Source organism: Antennarius striatus, chromosome 9 (assembly GCF_040054535.1).
Source record: "Antennarius striatus isolate MH-2024 chromosome 9, ASM4005453v1, whole genome shotgun sequence".
Lineage (NCBI taxonomy): Eukaryota > Metazoa > Chordata > Actinopteri > Lophiiformes > Antennariidae > Antennarius > Antennarius striatus.
This window is the reverse complement of record NC_090784.1, coordinates 18,690,485-18,705,220: the sequence shown is the minus strand read 5'-3', so window position 1 is coordinate 18,705,220 and position 14,736 is coordinate 18,690,485. Positions and strand designations below refer to the sequence as shown.

Sequence of the window (14,736 nt, the reverse complement as noted above, 5' to 3'; positions counted from 1 at the left end):
TTTTGCCTCCATTAAACCACTCAAGTCCTCAATGAAGCTGCACTTCACTTACTGGGGAGTCCAGTAAAAGCATTTTGATGCAAATTGAAAGTCAAAAGCAAATGACACGTTGATAGTTGAAATTAATGTATTAATGTAATAAAGCCTACCACATTCATTAACAATACAGAACGGCACAGACATGTCTAACAACAGAGACAAACTATCTGTGGCTTCTTTATGGCCACTATCTGGAGAACAAATCTGGTACAGACCATCTATTGATTTAAAAAGAAAAGTTTTCAACAGCATTGCAAGAATAAAGTGGATAAACAAGGGGGCCTTAATGTCTGACATTGGTCAATGCTTATGATTATCTATTCTTGAGAGGATGACAACAGGCATCAATTTCAAAAGAGACAGATGTATCGGTAGCATTCACATTCAGATGATCTAGTATCAAAAGGTAAACTGGATACAGCAGTGGTCGTAATCCAAACGAAGTATTCCAGTCTGTGTTTGTTTCAAAAAATGTGATGAATAAAGATTTTTGCCAGGTTTAGCTTTTTGGCAACAGAATGAATCAAAGACAAGAATTGCATTGCTGTGTGACGGCACCGGTGAGACACTGAAACCCTGGGGAGCCATGACAAAGAAAACACCATCAAATGGAGAAATAAAGAAATAAAAACACCTAACATAAACCTCTTTTTCATCTTCATTAGTCCAAAAACGTGAGTTAAAAAAAGAAAGAAAGAAAAAAAGAACAAGAGACAATACAAAGAGCGGGTGCGACGTGTTAGCATACTCTTGCTACTTTTTGGTTGTCTTGCGGATTAGCGCCATTCTCTGAAATGAAAGCAAAGAGGAACAGTTAGACTAATGTGATTCTTAACAATAAAGCATTGATAAAAAACAACATCAGTAGACGTGGCAACCTTGGAGTAGAACAGTAGTATAACAGTAATGCTGAGTCCACGTTTTCTCTCTGTTCCACATAATACATTTACCCACTCCCTGCCAAATCAAATTATTCGACACACAAGTCATCCAGGACAAAACCAGTTTCAGCTTTCCTCCTCCACATACTTTACTCTCGCAAAGGTGATAAAAGCAACAGACTCAGTCAAATGTGCTTCCTTTTCAGAGAGAACTTGCATCAGCATACTTTACAGTCCAAATGCGTAGCTGCTACTAAAAATGCGTCACGGTTGGAAGGTCTGCATAAATAATGGACCGTAGTCATTCTTCTTGTGTATCTAATACAGATGAATATTCTATCATCCACAGAAACAAGACCCTCTATCTCTCACCTGTTTATGAGCTTCTGTGGTACAAGCCTTTTTGAATGGCCGGATCTCCTCTGAGCCGTAACCAGGAATCCACATGTTCCATTGGCGCTCTGAGAAAAGTAATACATGAGTTCAACAAGACGGATATGCTCCCAGAACATATCCAGAGCACTCCTAAAATCTACTTTCCATCTCATTTCCAGCTTGAAATGCCACAACACCGTCATCTGTCTCAGCCAGTTACAGTTTACATGATGTCTTATCCAGAGTCGCATATCAAAACAGTTTCATGGTAGTCAGCCAGAAATACTGTCACCAATTCTATATCCAACTGATTCTGAGGTATTTTCACAATCTTTGTTTGTGATTTATGGCCTAGAATAATGATCACAAGATAATTGCACACATGAATTGTTCCTTAATGGCCAAAATCTTTTTGTGATGTCAAAAATTGACAAACTATATCAAGTTTAGGATTAAGACCAACTAACTGATACTTTAACACATATATCATTATAGCAAGCATTGATACAGCAACACTTTAGTTGAAGATAGAAATGATTCATGCATTAAATCGGTATATTTTTAAAAATTATCCAAAAGAAAAAAAAAGTCACCAACAACTTACCAAGATGCAATTGAACATCTTTCACCTCCAAGGTATTGGACTTGCGATGACGTGCCAGTTGACAAGCTGCTGTCACCACACTCTCTATAAAGTCATCTGCAATTTGTAAAAGCATCTGCAAAGAGATAGAAATTATTAAAATCAAGAACTGTGCAGATAAAAGAAGCAACATCCCACAATGGCTGGAAAGTCCTTCATGTTTTCAGCTGCTCACACCATATGCAGCCAGACTTTAAATAGATTTAGATTTCTAAATGATGGATGTGGCATTGGTTGGGAACCGCTTTAAAGGAACAAAAACAAGAGGCAAGTAATGCTTATTTCAAACCAAAAATTCCAATGCTGCTTACATTTATGCAACACTTGACAAACAGCAAAAGAAAAAAAGACTTCATTTTTAAAAGTGCACATAAAAGGTCTGACAGACCTCCTCGACATCCTCATCCAGCTGCTCGTTCGGATCGATTTCTCTCACCAGGTCCTGCAACTTCTTCTTACTGAGCACCTGGATAGGAACCAGAATTATTTTATTACAGACTCTTTGTTTATTATAGGATTGAATTTTGAGATTTTTCTTCTCACATTTAAAAGCGTATCTTGATCATGACTGAGAAATGCAGCAGAACTGACAACCCATTATCAGTCATCTAGTAACCCTGAGCTGGGCTCAAATCTAAAGGGGACAAGCTGGGTCAGAATGCCTCGGCTTTGGAACGACCATTCCAACTAAAGGAGTTTCGCATTATCATTGACCTCTAATCACTTCTTAAGGAGAATATTTCAACTTTGCTATACTAAAAGATACTCTGTACTCTTGTTTTATTGCTAATAGTTGTCTTCATTGTCTTTCATCATTCGTTGACTATTATTTGGACTTTTGGACATCACCCGATATATACTCTTTTTGTTTGCAAATCTGTCATCACCGTCTTAGATTTGTTGGGTCTTATCTTGTCTGCAGAAAATTACTTGGTAGCTAAATTTGATTCAAAACAATTCTTTCAGACTTATGCTTTTCCACAGGGTCCCTGTTATCAATAAACTCATTAATTCATAAACTCAATAAATGAAAATTAGAAGTATGATTTTAAGGTTCCTGCTATGACCATGTAACATCTTTTGCTTTGTCAAACCACTTTGTAAATGTTTGTTCTGCTGCTATACAAATAACTGTTTGAAGGTTGAATATGAAGCAACTGGGTTCGAAGACATTTCAGCTCTCACTCAGGAGCTCTGCTCTGATTGGTGGCCAGTACAGACACTGAGACTCTTCTGATGTCATCAAAATTATCAAGTCACCTGATTCAACGTTTGAACAGTCACCAGATTGCCTCTATTCAGATCCAATGCCAAGAATTACTTTGGCATACGTGGATTAAGAATGACACCAAAATTTTCATAATGGCATTTTGTCATATCTAAACTTGTTTAAATCATTGGACTTTAAGAAGATTTAAAGAAAGTTTCTTGAAGACTTGTCATCGCTCATCCAAGAGGCTTCTTCAGTTCTAGTGTTGGTTAGTCTTGTCCCAGCTTATTATATCTGTGGGGTGTGGTCAGTGATATTCGCATTCCAACAACCATAGTCGAAACCTGTCTGGGTGCCCACGAAGGTTGATGGGGTTGTCAGGGAGTGCCAAAGAAGGGTCGTTGAAATTTGAGTTTCACCAGGCCTTTGTTTAATAATGGGTGTCATGAGCATGAGCCACATCACCTGGGTTAATCTGCTGAGTCGTTCTTTATGGTGTTTCAGTAATGCACATGAACAGTGGTTCTTTAAAAGAATTACTTATTCTTGCTAAAAGATTGATGGTGTCATTAATACTGGGACACCAGCAGTGGGGAGGCATATAGTAGACAATCTTGTCAAGTAATGCACAACTTTGTCCATTTCAAAAATGATACAAGACTTGTATGAGCAAAATTTATGTAAAATATGCAAAATGGGTATTTTTTTGTTTTGTTTAAACTCATTTCTGTATACAGCCACTCATTTAAGGATGAAAAGCTGGACTGACCTGTGATCCCTCTGGACTGCTTCTGCCAGCAGGGCCAGGCTGCAGAACCTTCATTGTTGTTGTGGTGCTGTTCGCCATGCTGGTAGCAACAGAACAAGTGGAGGGACTCTGGAGTTTCAGAGGATGTTTTTTGCTTGTGTGTGTGTGTATGTGTCACAGTTCTAAGTGACGGTCCAAAATGGGAACGGATGTATTATGTTTGCAAGGACCAGGTCCGAAAATCTGTAGAAAATAGTCATCAATTAGACAAGTTGGTATCACAAAAGGTGGATAAATCTGGAAGCAGATCTTTTATGATGACAGTGTAAACTGGTGCTTTGAGTCTTGTTGATTTTTTTCAGTTTACTGTATAGCATTGGACATGGTGTTTATTTCCATTTCTTTTTAATTTCTATTCATTTTGATTTTTGTACGCTTTCGGTGTTGTTTAATTTACACCACAGCGTAATTATACGTCAACGGTTCAATTCAGAAGGCTATCTATAACAGTTAAGAATAGCATGGCTACAAAACGCAAATATAAAATCTGCCGTTACAACAACGGTATAGGCGCAACTAAATGTACTGCACAAGTGGAGCAATAACACCGCACTCGTAAAATAAAACTGCCGAGTAGCTGGGAATGTTCACCAATTAAAACAAACACACAACATTTCGACCTAAAATACTGTTACGTGCTAAAAACAATTAGCAGCAACCTTTGAATTTAGCCACTCTGGCTAACATCGGTAGCTAATCTAATGGCGCGTTACTACACAGGATGCATTCTAGAGTTCTGCAAAAAAACGCCAACTTACCCAAATAAATAAACACTATCTGTCCATGTTTCACGATCCTTGTGACGGCAAAGTTTGATATGAATAACGAAAACCTGCTTAAAATTGACACAGCACAACCGAGAACATCGGCGATGAAATCTGTGTACTACTTCCGCTTTAATATCGTCTATTTCCGGTGGTAACGTATCATTATATTCTGCCATCTACTGGATATTTTTAGAACTACAGCACGATTCAATAACCTGGAACCCATGTTCTGTATTATTCTTTAAAAAAAACAATGTTTACTCTCAAATCTTTTCTCCGTGTTGTGTATGGCTTTATCTTTTGTAATGTTTGTCAAAACAGCTGTTGATGACACTGATTTTTGTGTCATTGTCAAATAAATTGTTTTTGAAGATTGCAGCCTAATACAGTATAGTTATTTGGTTATGATTCATGCACTATTTTTTAAGTTATTTTAGCAAAAAAAAAACCCTAATATTTACTAACTTGCATTATCCTTTTCTGAATGCGCAAAGACGTCATATTGAAAGTGAAAAATTAACATTTTGCGCGTCAATTTAAAGCGCTGACGCTGCAAGCATTTAAAGTCTGTGTTGTCTACAGCTAAGAGACTCTTGGACGGGCTTCAATTTATTTGATCACTGTCGTCGGTTGGGCTTTATTTAACAGATAATAAAAGTAAAGGCCGTGCCAAATGAAGCATGAAATGTTTGCTTGTTCGGCGTTACCTTTCACGTCGTCCGATCAAGACGCGCTTCAAATTTTGATTCCTCGCAAACAGCAGCGAGCTCTGAGTGAGACGCGTCTCTTCTCAGTGACAAATGACGCGCTTAAATCTAATCATTTAGGCATCCGTCACGGACAGACGTGTGCAATATTCCATGCGTAAAATATACCTCTGTAAGAGAGAATCTGGGTATAAAGCTTGTTTAGTAATTTATTTGTTGTACCATGTTTGAACTTTCCTTGGGCCTTTACACTTTCTGGCTATTTTGAGTTGAGTTTCTGGTGTATCAGGTTTGTAAACCACACCTCCACGCTTTAAAGGCAGTGACTTTACTTTCATTTCCGAATACAGTACAAGCTGCGTAAGACCGATTGTTCTGAGCCACAAAAGGTTTTCCACAGCCATGAAGGCATTTATATTCGTTGCTGTGGCCGTCCTGTTTCATGGCACTTATGGTAAATATCTCTTTCATTTCCCCAATTTCTATTAGGAAAATATCTTTAAAACTATGATCTATTCTTCTGTGTTACCTGTAAGCTGCCGGTTTAATATTCGAATGTTGATCTAATCTGTTTGTTTTTGGTTTTTGTTTTTTTTCACTGACGCATTTCCAGTTTCTGGCCCTGGGATTTGTGTTCGTGTGTGCTCGCCTGTCTTGTTTGTCCTCAGGAGAAAACACTTTATTCTATCTTCCTTGACGACACTGATGGGTTTCCCCTGGTGGTTTTACGAGGCTCAGACGAAAACAGGAAATGTTCCTTGAATTATCAAGGGAGTGAAAGACTGAACAAATTTCTTATAGGTTCAGTCTGTATTCAGAAAATAAACAGTGCGATGGTGGCTGTTCTTGTTCCATAATATTAGAAACACATATTGTTTTCGTTGACTTTAGCTTCAGTAAAGTAGAATAACCTGTTCCTGGTGATGTTGTCTTTGTGGAAGAAATGGCGCCTTTCCATCGGCGGCCTGAGACAAAAGGTCAGGAAGAGGGAGAGGTTGTTTTAAAAGGCTCTCCAGAACAGAAGCCAGAGTCCCGACGCTCGGGTAGGAACTCTGTTTTTCCCTGCCAGTTCATGTTGAGATCAATAACCCAAATATGTAATCTCTGTCCACATGCAGCCAGATTGCTCATTAAAGGGCCAAAGGAGCCAGTTCTGGAGGGAGAGGAGATGATGCTGGAGTGTCTGTACTCTGATTCTGATCTCAACATCAGCCAGGTCCATTTTGAGATCTTTTCCACGGTGAGCCACAGGAACTAAATGATCCTCTTCACACCAATCGTTTAAAAATCATCCATTACGAGAGAAGAATATCACTAAACATTTCAGAATGTAAAAAAAAATTACAGCCAGACTTAATTTGCAATGCTTGGAAATTAAATGCTCTCAACAAATATCATACTGAGCAGCTAACTGCTCAATATTTTATAAAACCCACGCATATTCCACCAGAATTTGCTTCAATAAATATGTGGATTTATGCTGGATCTCAATTTTAGCTCTGAATTATGTAACATATGTATATATAATAGACTGTTATGATCTTCACGAACTATAACAATGATTCTTCAGTGACCAATCTCCCACTCTCTCTTTCCCTGTGCAGTACACAAAGAGCTGGCGTCCACTCTGGGACAGATTCTGGTGTCGGTATTCAGCACAAATCAAGCAGACTGCAGAGAGTCTGGTTCTGTCCATCCCCAGAGCTGGAAAGTACTACGAAGGACCCTACCGCTGTGTGTCTGATGCCCCTAATGCGACTGCTCCAGACAACTCCTCCGAGGTGTTTGCTGTCCAAGTACATTGTGAGTGTTTGATGTTTTGATGTGTGTAGTGGCTGTGCAGTGGCCACCGTGGAACAATGACTGATTCCTCTGTTTGCCAGATAAAGAAAGCTCACATCTTTCATGTTGTCGGTATCCTGAATAGGTCAAAGATATTTCTGTAGGGATTTGAAAATAAAAAGGAAAAGGAAAGGTCAAATTAACCCCACAGCTGTTTTTTGGGGGTTTTTTTTTGTATGATTATAAAGTTTTTCATGTTAACAGTTAATTTAAAGTGATATCAAAACTGTGTGAGTGTAAATGCAGGTGGTGGTAAAACTTAGTCATTCATGAAACAAATGAAACAAACCATTCTCGCTGTTTAAATCCAAATGCAACTCCAAATTGTTTTCATGGAAATGCAAAATATTAGAATGAGTATTATTTGTAAGTAACTTGAGGCATGACTCTTGCCTACGTTCGATAAGTTGGCAGGTTTAATGAAAAATTATTATTTATGCTTTAAAAGTAAAGAAAAATATCAGCAAAACAGTCAAAGCAATTGTCTGTAGGGGGCCTTGAACATCAGCGAGAAAAGGAAAAGAAAATATCACTGCTATATTTTGCACTTTGTTAAATTCATAGATTTTTAAATTGTGACCATATGACAAGATTATAGAGACTGAGAATAGCATACAAATACAAATAAAACACATACTTTGTCAGATAGCCTTTTTCTGTGAAATGAGGAAGTCTCTGAACTGCCTAACCTCGAGGGAGCTGCCAAATCCTGGTTAATCCAGCAAAAAAAATATTGTCCTCATATCTCATTTTCTGATGTACAGTTTGAAATGTCTGTTTTACCTCACCTGGTACTCTTTCATTTCTCTGCTTCATTCTGTTTGTCATACAAAGGTCTTAAAAACAAATAGCATTTGTCATAAACCTCGTGATGCTGGGATTGTATGGCTATATCTATGCATGGGGTATCTGTCCCCATCCATTAAAGAAAGAAACACATTATGATAAAAAAATGCATGTAAACAGACAGACAAAGTGATCGCTATATCCACCTGTGTTGTGTGCCGGAGGGATAAATATGTGACTTACAAGAAGAGCCACAATGTCTGTGTTTTACGTCTATGCAGAAGTGACTTGACAAAAAAAGGAATGGACTTTTGGCGTAGTTGGTTAGGTTTGGTGGCACAATAGATGACACTTCCTCATATTTCAGATGTTGTGGATACATTTTTCCAAACAGTGAAATACATGAATAGTTTATAAATTAAGATATATCCATCTGGTGCTGTAGCAGAATTCACACTAAGACTAAAACAACTGCAGAAATCCTTCACACACACTGCAGCATCTGTGAACTCCAACAATAATAAAAAAAACGTTAAAAAAAACTGGGATGACGCATTCTCCAAGTGGAAGACTATCAGTTCGGGGTACTCGGCTATATGACTTCCGTAGCGCTAGTCACATTATCTTCTTCCTCTATCTTCTCAGCAGCCATCAAATCGACCGTGATGCTGTTCGATAGGCTCTTCAGCCTCATGGGGGGAATCAATAAGAGGCAAAGATTAGGATGGACTAAGGGAACCAAGGAGATGGAGACAAGGAGAAGCCGGGTGCTGGGTAGACATTGGCCTTCTTAAAAGATGGAAGAAAAAACAAGTCATTATTCACAACTCTGCCTCCCAGAAGACTTCGATAAGATGAAGCCTATTATCATTATTATTGACTGCTTGTTCAACTTGTACCACTGGGAAACCTTCATACTTGAGTCTATATGCTCAAATTGACTTTAATGTCTTCACCAGCTGCTCAGGAACGTCAGTCTACATCAAATGTTTTGCTTCATTAATGCTCAAACATGCTCCATCTTTCTGTCACATTTTCTATTTTGTGTAGATATGGGACAGGTGTCGGTGACCAGGGAGGGCTTCACCAGCTACCTTGGTCTCCCACGAGATCTGAGGGTGCTATCTGGGGAGGATGTTGTTCTTCAGTGCTTTGCCAGTTCATCGGAGGACCCGACGTACTCCTGGTACAGAGAGGTAACAGGAAGTCCCTCCATTACGTGTTCTGATACTCATCATTCTTGCTTCTGCTCTCCACCTCCAATTTCAATGTGATCTCTCCTAGTTTCTCTTCCAGCATCCTTTTAATTTTCTTAGTATACGTCTGTTTCTGTCCCTGATTTTCTCAATGTTCTTGCATCCAGTCTTCCTTCGGCTTAGGCCCACCCCTCGCTGGGGATTGCAGCTTGCCCGTTTACAGAGGATTAATAGTTTAATGAGGTCTGGACAAGAGCCAGTCAACCTGAAAACAATTACGTGGATGGATTTTTAATGTTTTTTTTTTGTGTGTTTGGTTATCCAGTATTGAATTATTTGGGGGGGGGGGGGACCTTTGCCCAAAGGGTATTAAGACATCTCAGCATCAAATGCCACAGTGACAATAACAATCTATAAAAAGGGGGAGGTGAAGTATTGGGAATGAAATTCCCCTAGTGGTGAAAATATGTACTGCACCTTCAAATTCACCTCAACCACAATACAGTACAAGATTAGTCTGTACTTTTATAATTTTGAAATTTTTTTTGGATATACTTGATCTAGTTTATTTAATGCAATGGATGTGTGGTAGGTCTTATGAGACTTGCATTATACACTATGATAGAATCATGAATCATATTAATGTCCCTATAGTCTGAGGGTAAAAAAAATCCTTTAATATACTGTAATCCTTTAAATAAATTCTGGATGCAGGCGATGAGCTCAGTGTCAACTAAAAATTATTTTATCAATAGTAATTCCCTGCCCCTCCAAAAAAAAATGTTATCAAAATCCATTCACAACTTTTTGACGAATCCTTCCAACAGACCAACAAACAAACTAACTAACTAACCACTCTTGGCAAAGGTAACAGTAATTATTGGCAGTTTGACTGGCAGGTCCATCATTGTATGCAGTTGGAATCGTTCACCGGTCTGGTGCTCACAGTTCACCTGTACCTATCAAATATTCTCGCTCCGTTTAAATAAGTCACAAGACCTCGGGAGAAAAGGAATGAGACATTCTAGGAAATGGAGAGATGAAATGCGAGCCTGTCGATCTGTGTGTAAACCCACCCTGTGTGTGGTATTAATAGATATGGGGCAGACATTGGACTCAAAATCAGCCACTTTGACAGATAGCTGCCGTGGGCACATTGGCCTCCGGTGATGACAGCAGGACAGAGGCAGAAACAGGCGTGCTCTGGGAGCCAGTGGATTTGCATACAAAATGCTGCTTTGGCCAGACCTGGCCTTTATGGGAAATCCTCTTAATTCAGATCCATTGAAATTGAAATGGACTTTCTTGGCAGGAGCTGACTCTCCCAAGAGCCAAATCATTTGCATGGTGTAATGTCTTTTTTTTTTTTTTGCCCTGTCTTCTACGTTCATTTGTTTTCCAATCCTCATGTTCAGCTTATTATTTGTTTCCGTCCATGTCGGGTTCTATCTCATAATAGTGCAGCTATTTTTGTGTCAACAATTCATCTTTCTCCCTTGCCATCTCATTAAATGTTGTGTTAACAGTGTGTGGTTGTGGCATTGTTCTTTGCGGATGATGCCGTTATCTGGGTTATTGACTTGTGCCCATGTGTGTTCATTCATAGGGATTACTGCTCAGGTAAATACTCTTCATTCGGGACTTTGAGGGTTGTTCTCTCAGGACCAAACACCCAGGAGATAGTACTGTCAGCATCACTCTGCCACTGCCAGTCACTTGGTTTCTGTCCATCATGTTTTATTTTATTGATGGGCAACCTTTTTTGTCCTTTTTGTGGTCCTTTTTCTCCCGTCATGTCTTACAGTCCCCATTTATCTGTCTGTATTCACTAACTCCATCTGTCCTCTGCTGTCAGCTCAGCTTGATTTTAATTATCCTAGAACTGCTATCAAACCAGCCAATAAAGAATGTTCTCTGGCCTGCTGAAAGTTTATCTCACCCTTCTATGACTCTGTCTTTCTCTCTCAGGGTGATGACTGGATTTTGCCTGAGTCTGAGCTCAGGCTAAAAGACGTGGACGAATCAGATTCAGGACTGTACACTTGCACGGCTGAACATCCCTCCATCGCATCACTAAGGAAGAGTCGCACCGTCAAAATTACTGTCCTGCCTGGTGAGAAAGCTTCTGTTTATACAGCAGACCATTCTCTCTTCCTTTTTCTAAAGAATGTTTTGGGGATTTTTTTTTTTTAATGCTGGGAAATTTAGCTGTAAACATCCCCTAGATATCCAATCAAATGTCTTTGCAATGCATCATCATGAGCTTTTGCAGTAGTGCTCATTTGTAACTCTGAAACCTTAAAAGCTCTGAATTTACTACAAAATTGTTGACCATTGAAATTCATCTTAGCTAATTTATCCACACAAAAAATGGTAAAAACAAGGATCATGGTGCTCTTATAAAACTTTAAGGCCATTTTTACAAAAAAAAAAAAGATAAAGTAGTCCTGATTCTAAAATAACAACCGACATAGTTGATAAGATCCCAAAGGATGTGGGACATTTTAATGAATAAATAAAAAACTATTTGAAAGAATAAAAGGATAGTAATTAAATAGTAAATAGTAAAAGGATACATTAATTTACCTTATTTTTCGCTTTTGACAGAAATACTTATGGAAACACAAGTGGTCTCTAAAGAACAGAGTGGAGGAACACCAGAAATAGAAATAGTCCAATAGAAAATGACATTTTGGAGCATGTCATTTGCTTTTAATTTTTAAAAACTGTATTATATTTGCACCAAATTCTATTTTTAGTTGTAGATACACTCACTGGCGTTTGTAACATCATCAGGAAGTATTCAGCACATCCTAACAACTGATAATAATTCAAATACGTTGCGTTAGCTTTTGTGGATGAACTTCTTTTGGAGTGACGGCCTTTTTCTTTATCTGACAAATTGAGTTATTTCTCACAGATTGCATTCAAATGCAGGGCTAATTTCATTACAGCACAACTCGTACAGCTAATCCAATTTACGGCACTTCATCCGTCTTCATCATCTTTATCGGTGACCTGTGAGACGAGTGCTCTGTGTTAATGCACTGCAGTTTTTAAACACCGTTCTCCCACCAGTAAGCTGTGCGATTTCACTCATTTAAATTATGCAACCTCTAAAAATGCAATTAAGCCAGTGTATGTTATTTATTATGGTGGGGTTATCTTATTACCGCTGCAGTTGACTTATTGGTCACTGTGCTCCGCGGTGTCTCCTGTGTTTTCTGTGAAGCACATGTACTAATTAAAATGATAATAATTTCTAGATGCTGGACTAATGTTTGCTCATTCGTGAAGGCAGGGTGAGCAAATGTTTCGTGTCACTTCTGTCGCTCTGAAGTTGTATGAGAAAAGTCAAAATAGTATTTCCAAATTTGAAGAACCCCACCACCACCACCACCACCTCCACCCCCTTCATTTTTCCACCATGCTAGAGAAAGATTCAGATCAATCCAGTAGTTAGGATCTTGGTTTCCCCTTCAAGATTGGTGTCACATATCATGGGGCAGTATTAGAATCTGAGCCACAGACACCCTCCTCATTCGGAGGCTTTTCCACAACCTTTACAGGTTTTTGCCCGGAGGTGGGAAGCTCATCGTGCTGCTGATTTCAGAGTCTGTATGATATATGCTTTCCTTCATGTCTGGCTGATTTGTCCCACAGCGAATGCCCCCTGGTACCAGTCTAGTAATGGATTTGCTGTGTTGATGACCTCTGCGGCGGCCGTGTCTCTCCTGGTGCTCTTCATTATGGCTATATTCATGTGCCGCAGGGCCAGGCGGGCCAAGACCAGCAAGGGACCCATGTAAGGATCAGTGACATGTGTGAATGCTTGTGTCTGCCTCTCTTTCATGATAAGGAATCACTTTGCACTTAAGACTGCAATCATTTTAAATCACTTTCAAAATCTGATGGATGAAACGCCTCCGACCACAGGTTAATATGTGTTTGGGTGTTTTTTAATTTCTTTACGGTACTTTATTTAGACCCACCTTCATATTTTTCTCAACTCAGCCTGCAGTCTCTCCTCCTGCAGTTTGACTTTATATAACAGATATGGTTATTGCTGTAATATTTCATTCTGTCACGTGTGATAGAACCAAGGCTATTTCAGCTAGAGCATGTATTTTGGTGCAAGCACCTTGGTTTACACTTCACAGGGTTGGCATGTCACGTATGCTGGGTGTTTTTGCAGAACACAATTCCACACATGCAGATGTGAACCTTGTGCTTTTTAAAAGGCGCTATTCATACTTAGTATTGAAGTCTACCCCTGTAGGTTTGACTTGTACTCATCCTCATCCTTGACCTTTATCACTTTCCCTGTGTCATGTGGTTCTACCTGTGAAAAGCCTGGACTAATTGCATCAGCTTTCATTTCTCTGTTTCAATATTAAGCATTAGAAATTATTTAATGGAAGTCCCATTAAATCTGTTGCTGTTTTTAATGTGCAAAATGACCCTATGCAGCCTTGCTCATTAAATTGTTTTTCACATGTGCTGCACAGAAAATGAATATTTGATGTCTTTGAAGAATGGTTAATCCTTACAAAATGAGGGCTGGACATGTGTGCATAAAAAGAGAAAAAAAAAATAGACTTTCATGTTAAGAGCCAGGTGCAGCTCCATCACATGGATCTGGTGTATAATTTATTCACTTATACATTTCTAGTTCCTGCTTGAGGTTTATTGTACTGATAATCTTGCTTCTCTGTCTTTCCTCCTGTCCCTTTCTGCAGTGATGATCGTTCTCAGAAAAAGCCCATCTACAAAACTAGCGTGGAGTCCTTGCCTTCCAGTTGCGGAGACAAACAACCTCTGGTGTGACTGCATGGGCAGGTGGAAGGATGCAAAGTGTTGAAGAAAATAGAATGGGGGGGTGGGGGGACGATGAAATGGAGTGGGTTTGCAGAAAGTGAGCGATACGTAAAGAGGGAGGAGAAGGCATGGGGTAATGAATGGTAACGTTGGACGAGAAGAATGGGAGGAAAGGATGGAGACGGAGGGATATTTGGAAGCTGGGGAGAATGAAAATCAAAACCAGTAACAAGCTATGCTTTAAAAAAAATTTGAAGGGAAAATGATTGCTTTAGATACACAAAAGCTGCTTTGCTTGTGGGTGTGTGCTGCACTTATGAATCTTTAATAAAAAAGGTGGGCAATTTCACTTCATTTATTCTGACGGGTAAAAGATGCTGAGCTACATTCATATCAAAATGAGGCGGGATGAGTTGTGTACCGCTAGAGCCGTAAAGACTCCACATGTAATTCTTTGCTTTCTGAGCCTCCTTTGAAGAGCTGAACCAGCTCAAAGCGTCTGTAAGAAACTCATCTCCTCACTGTCAAAGCTATCAAGCGCATTGCACTGTAATATTTCTTTTACTGTACTTTAGATTTGTTTGCTATTAAAAGGATTTCAGAAAAATATTGTTTGCGGTTCTCTTGTTTGCTTTTCAATTTGTTCTATATTAAAGGTACAAAA

At 39.1% G+C, this 14,736-nt stretch overlaps 2 protein-coding genes across 3 annotated transcripts; one reads left to right on the top strand and one right to left on the bottom strand.

The window, feature by feature from the left end:
• Positions 1–113: 113 nt before the first annotated feature.
• On the bottom strand, positions 114–4,851 carry taf12 (TAF12 RNA polymerase II, TATA box binding protein (TBP)-associated factor). The gene is made up of 6 exons (XM_068323119.1): positions 4,715–4,851; positions 3,918–4,139; positions 2,327–2,404; positions 1,900–2,014; positions 1,293–1,381; positions 114–828 (listed from the first exon to the last, which is right to left on the bottom strand). Exons 2-6 carry the CDS (start codon positions 3,993–3,995, stop codon positions 793–795), a joined length of 396 nt encoding a protein of 131 aa, XP_068179220.1. The 5' UTR covers positions 3,996–4,139; positions 4,715–4,851; the 3' UTR covers positions 114–792.
• Positions 4,852–5,734: 883 nt separating this feature from the next.
• On the top strand, positions 5,735–14,675 carry si:ch211-79k12.1 (uncharacterized protein LOC568891 homolog). 2 transcript variants are annotated; one of them, XM_068324729.1, is made up of 8 exons: positions 5,801–5,884; positions 6,372–6,473; positions 6,549–6,670; positions 7,035–7,233; positions 9,109–9,254; positions 11,223–11,367; positions 12,918–13,059; positions 13,994–14,675. In XM_068324729.1, exons 1-8 carry the CDS (start codon positions 5,833–5,835, stop codon positions 14,079–14,081), a joined length of 996 nt encoding a protein of 331 aa, XP_068180830.1. In that variant the 5' UTR covers positions 5,801–5,832; the 3' UTR covers positions 14,082–14,675. The 2 variants fall into 2 exon arrangements, with proteins under 2 accessions (XP_068180831.1, XP_068180830.1); XM_068324730.1 differs by lacking the exon at positions 6,372–6,473 and having other exon boundaries at positions 5,735–5,884.
• The last annotated feature ends 61 nt before the right edge of the window (positions 14,676–14,736 follow it).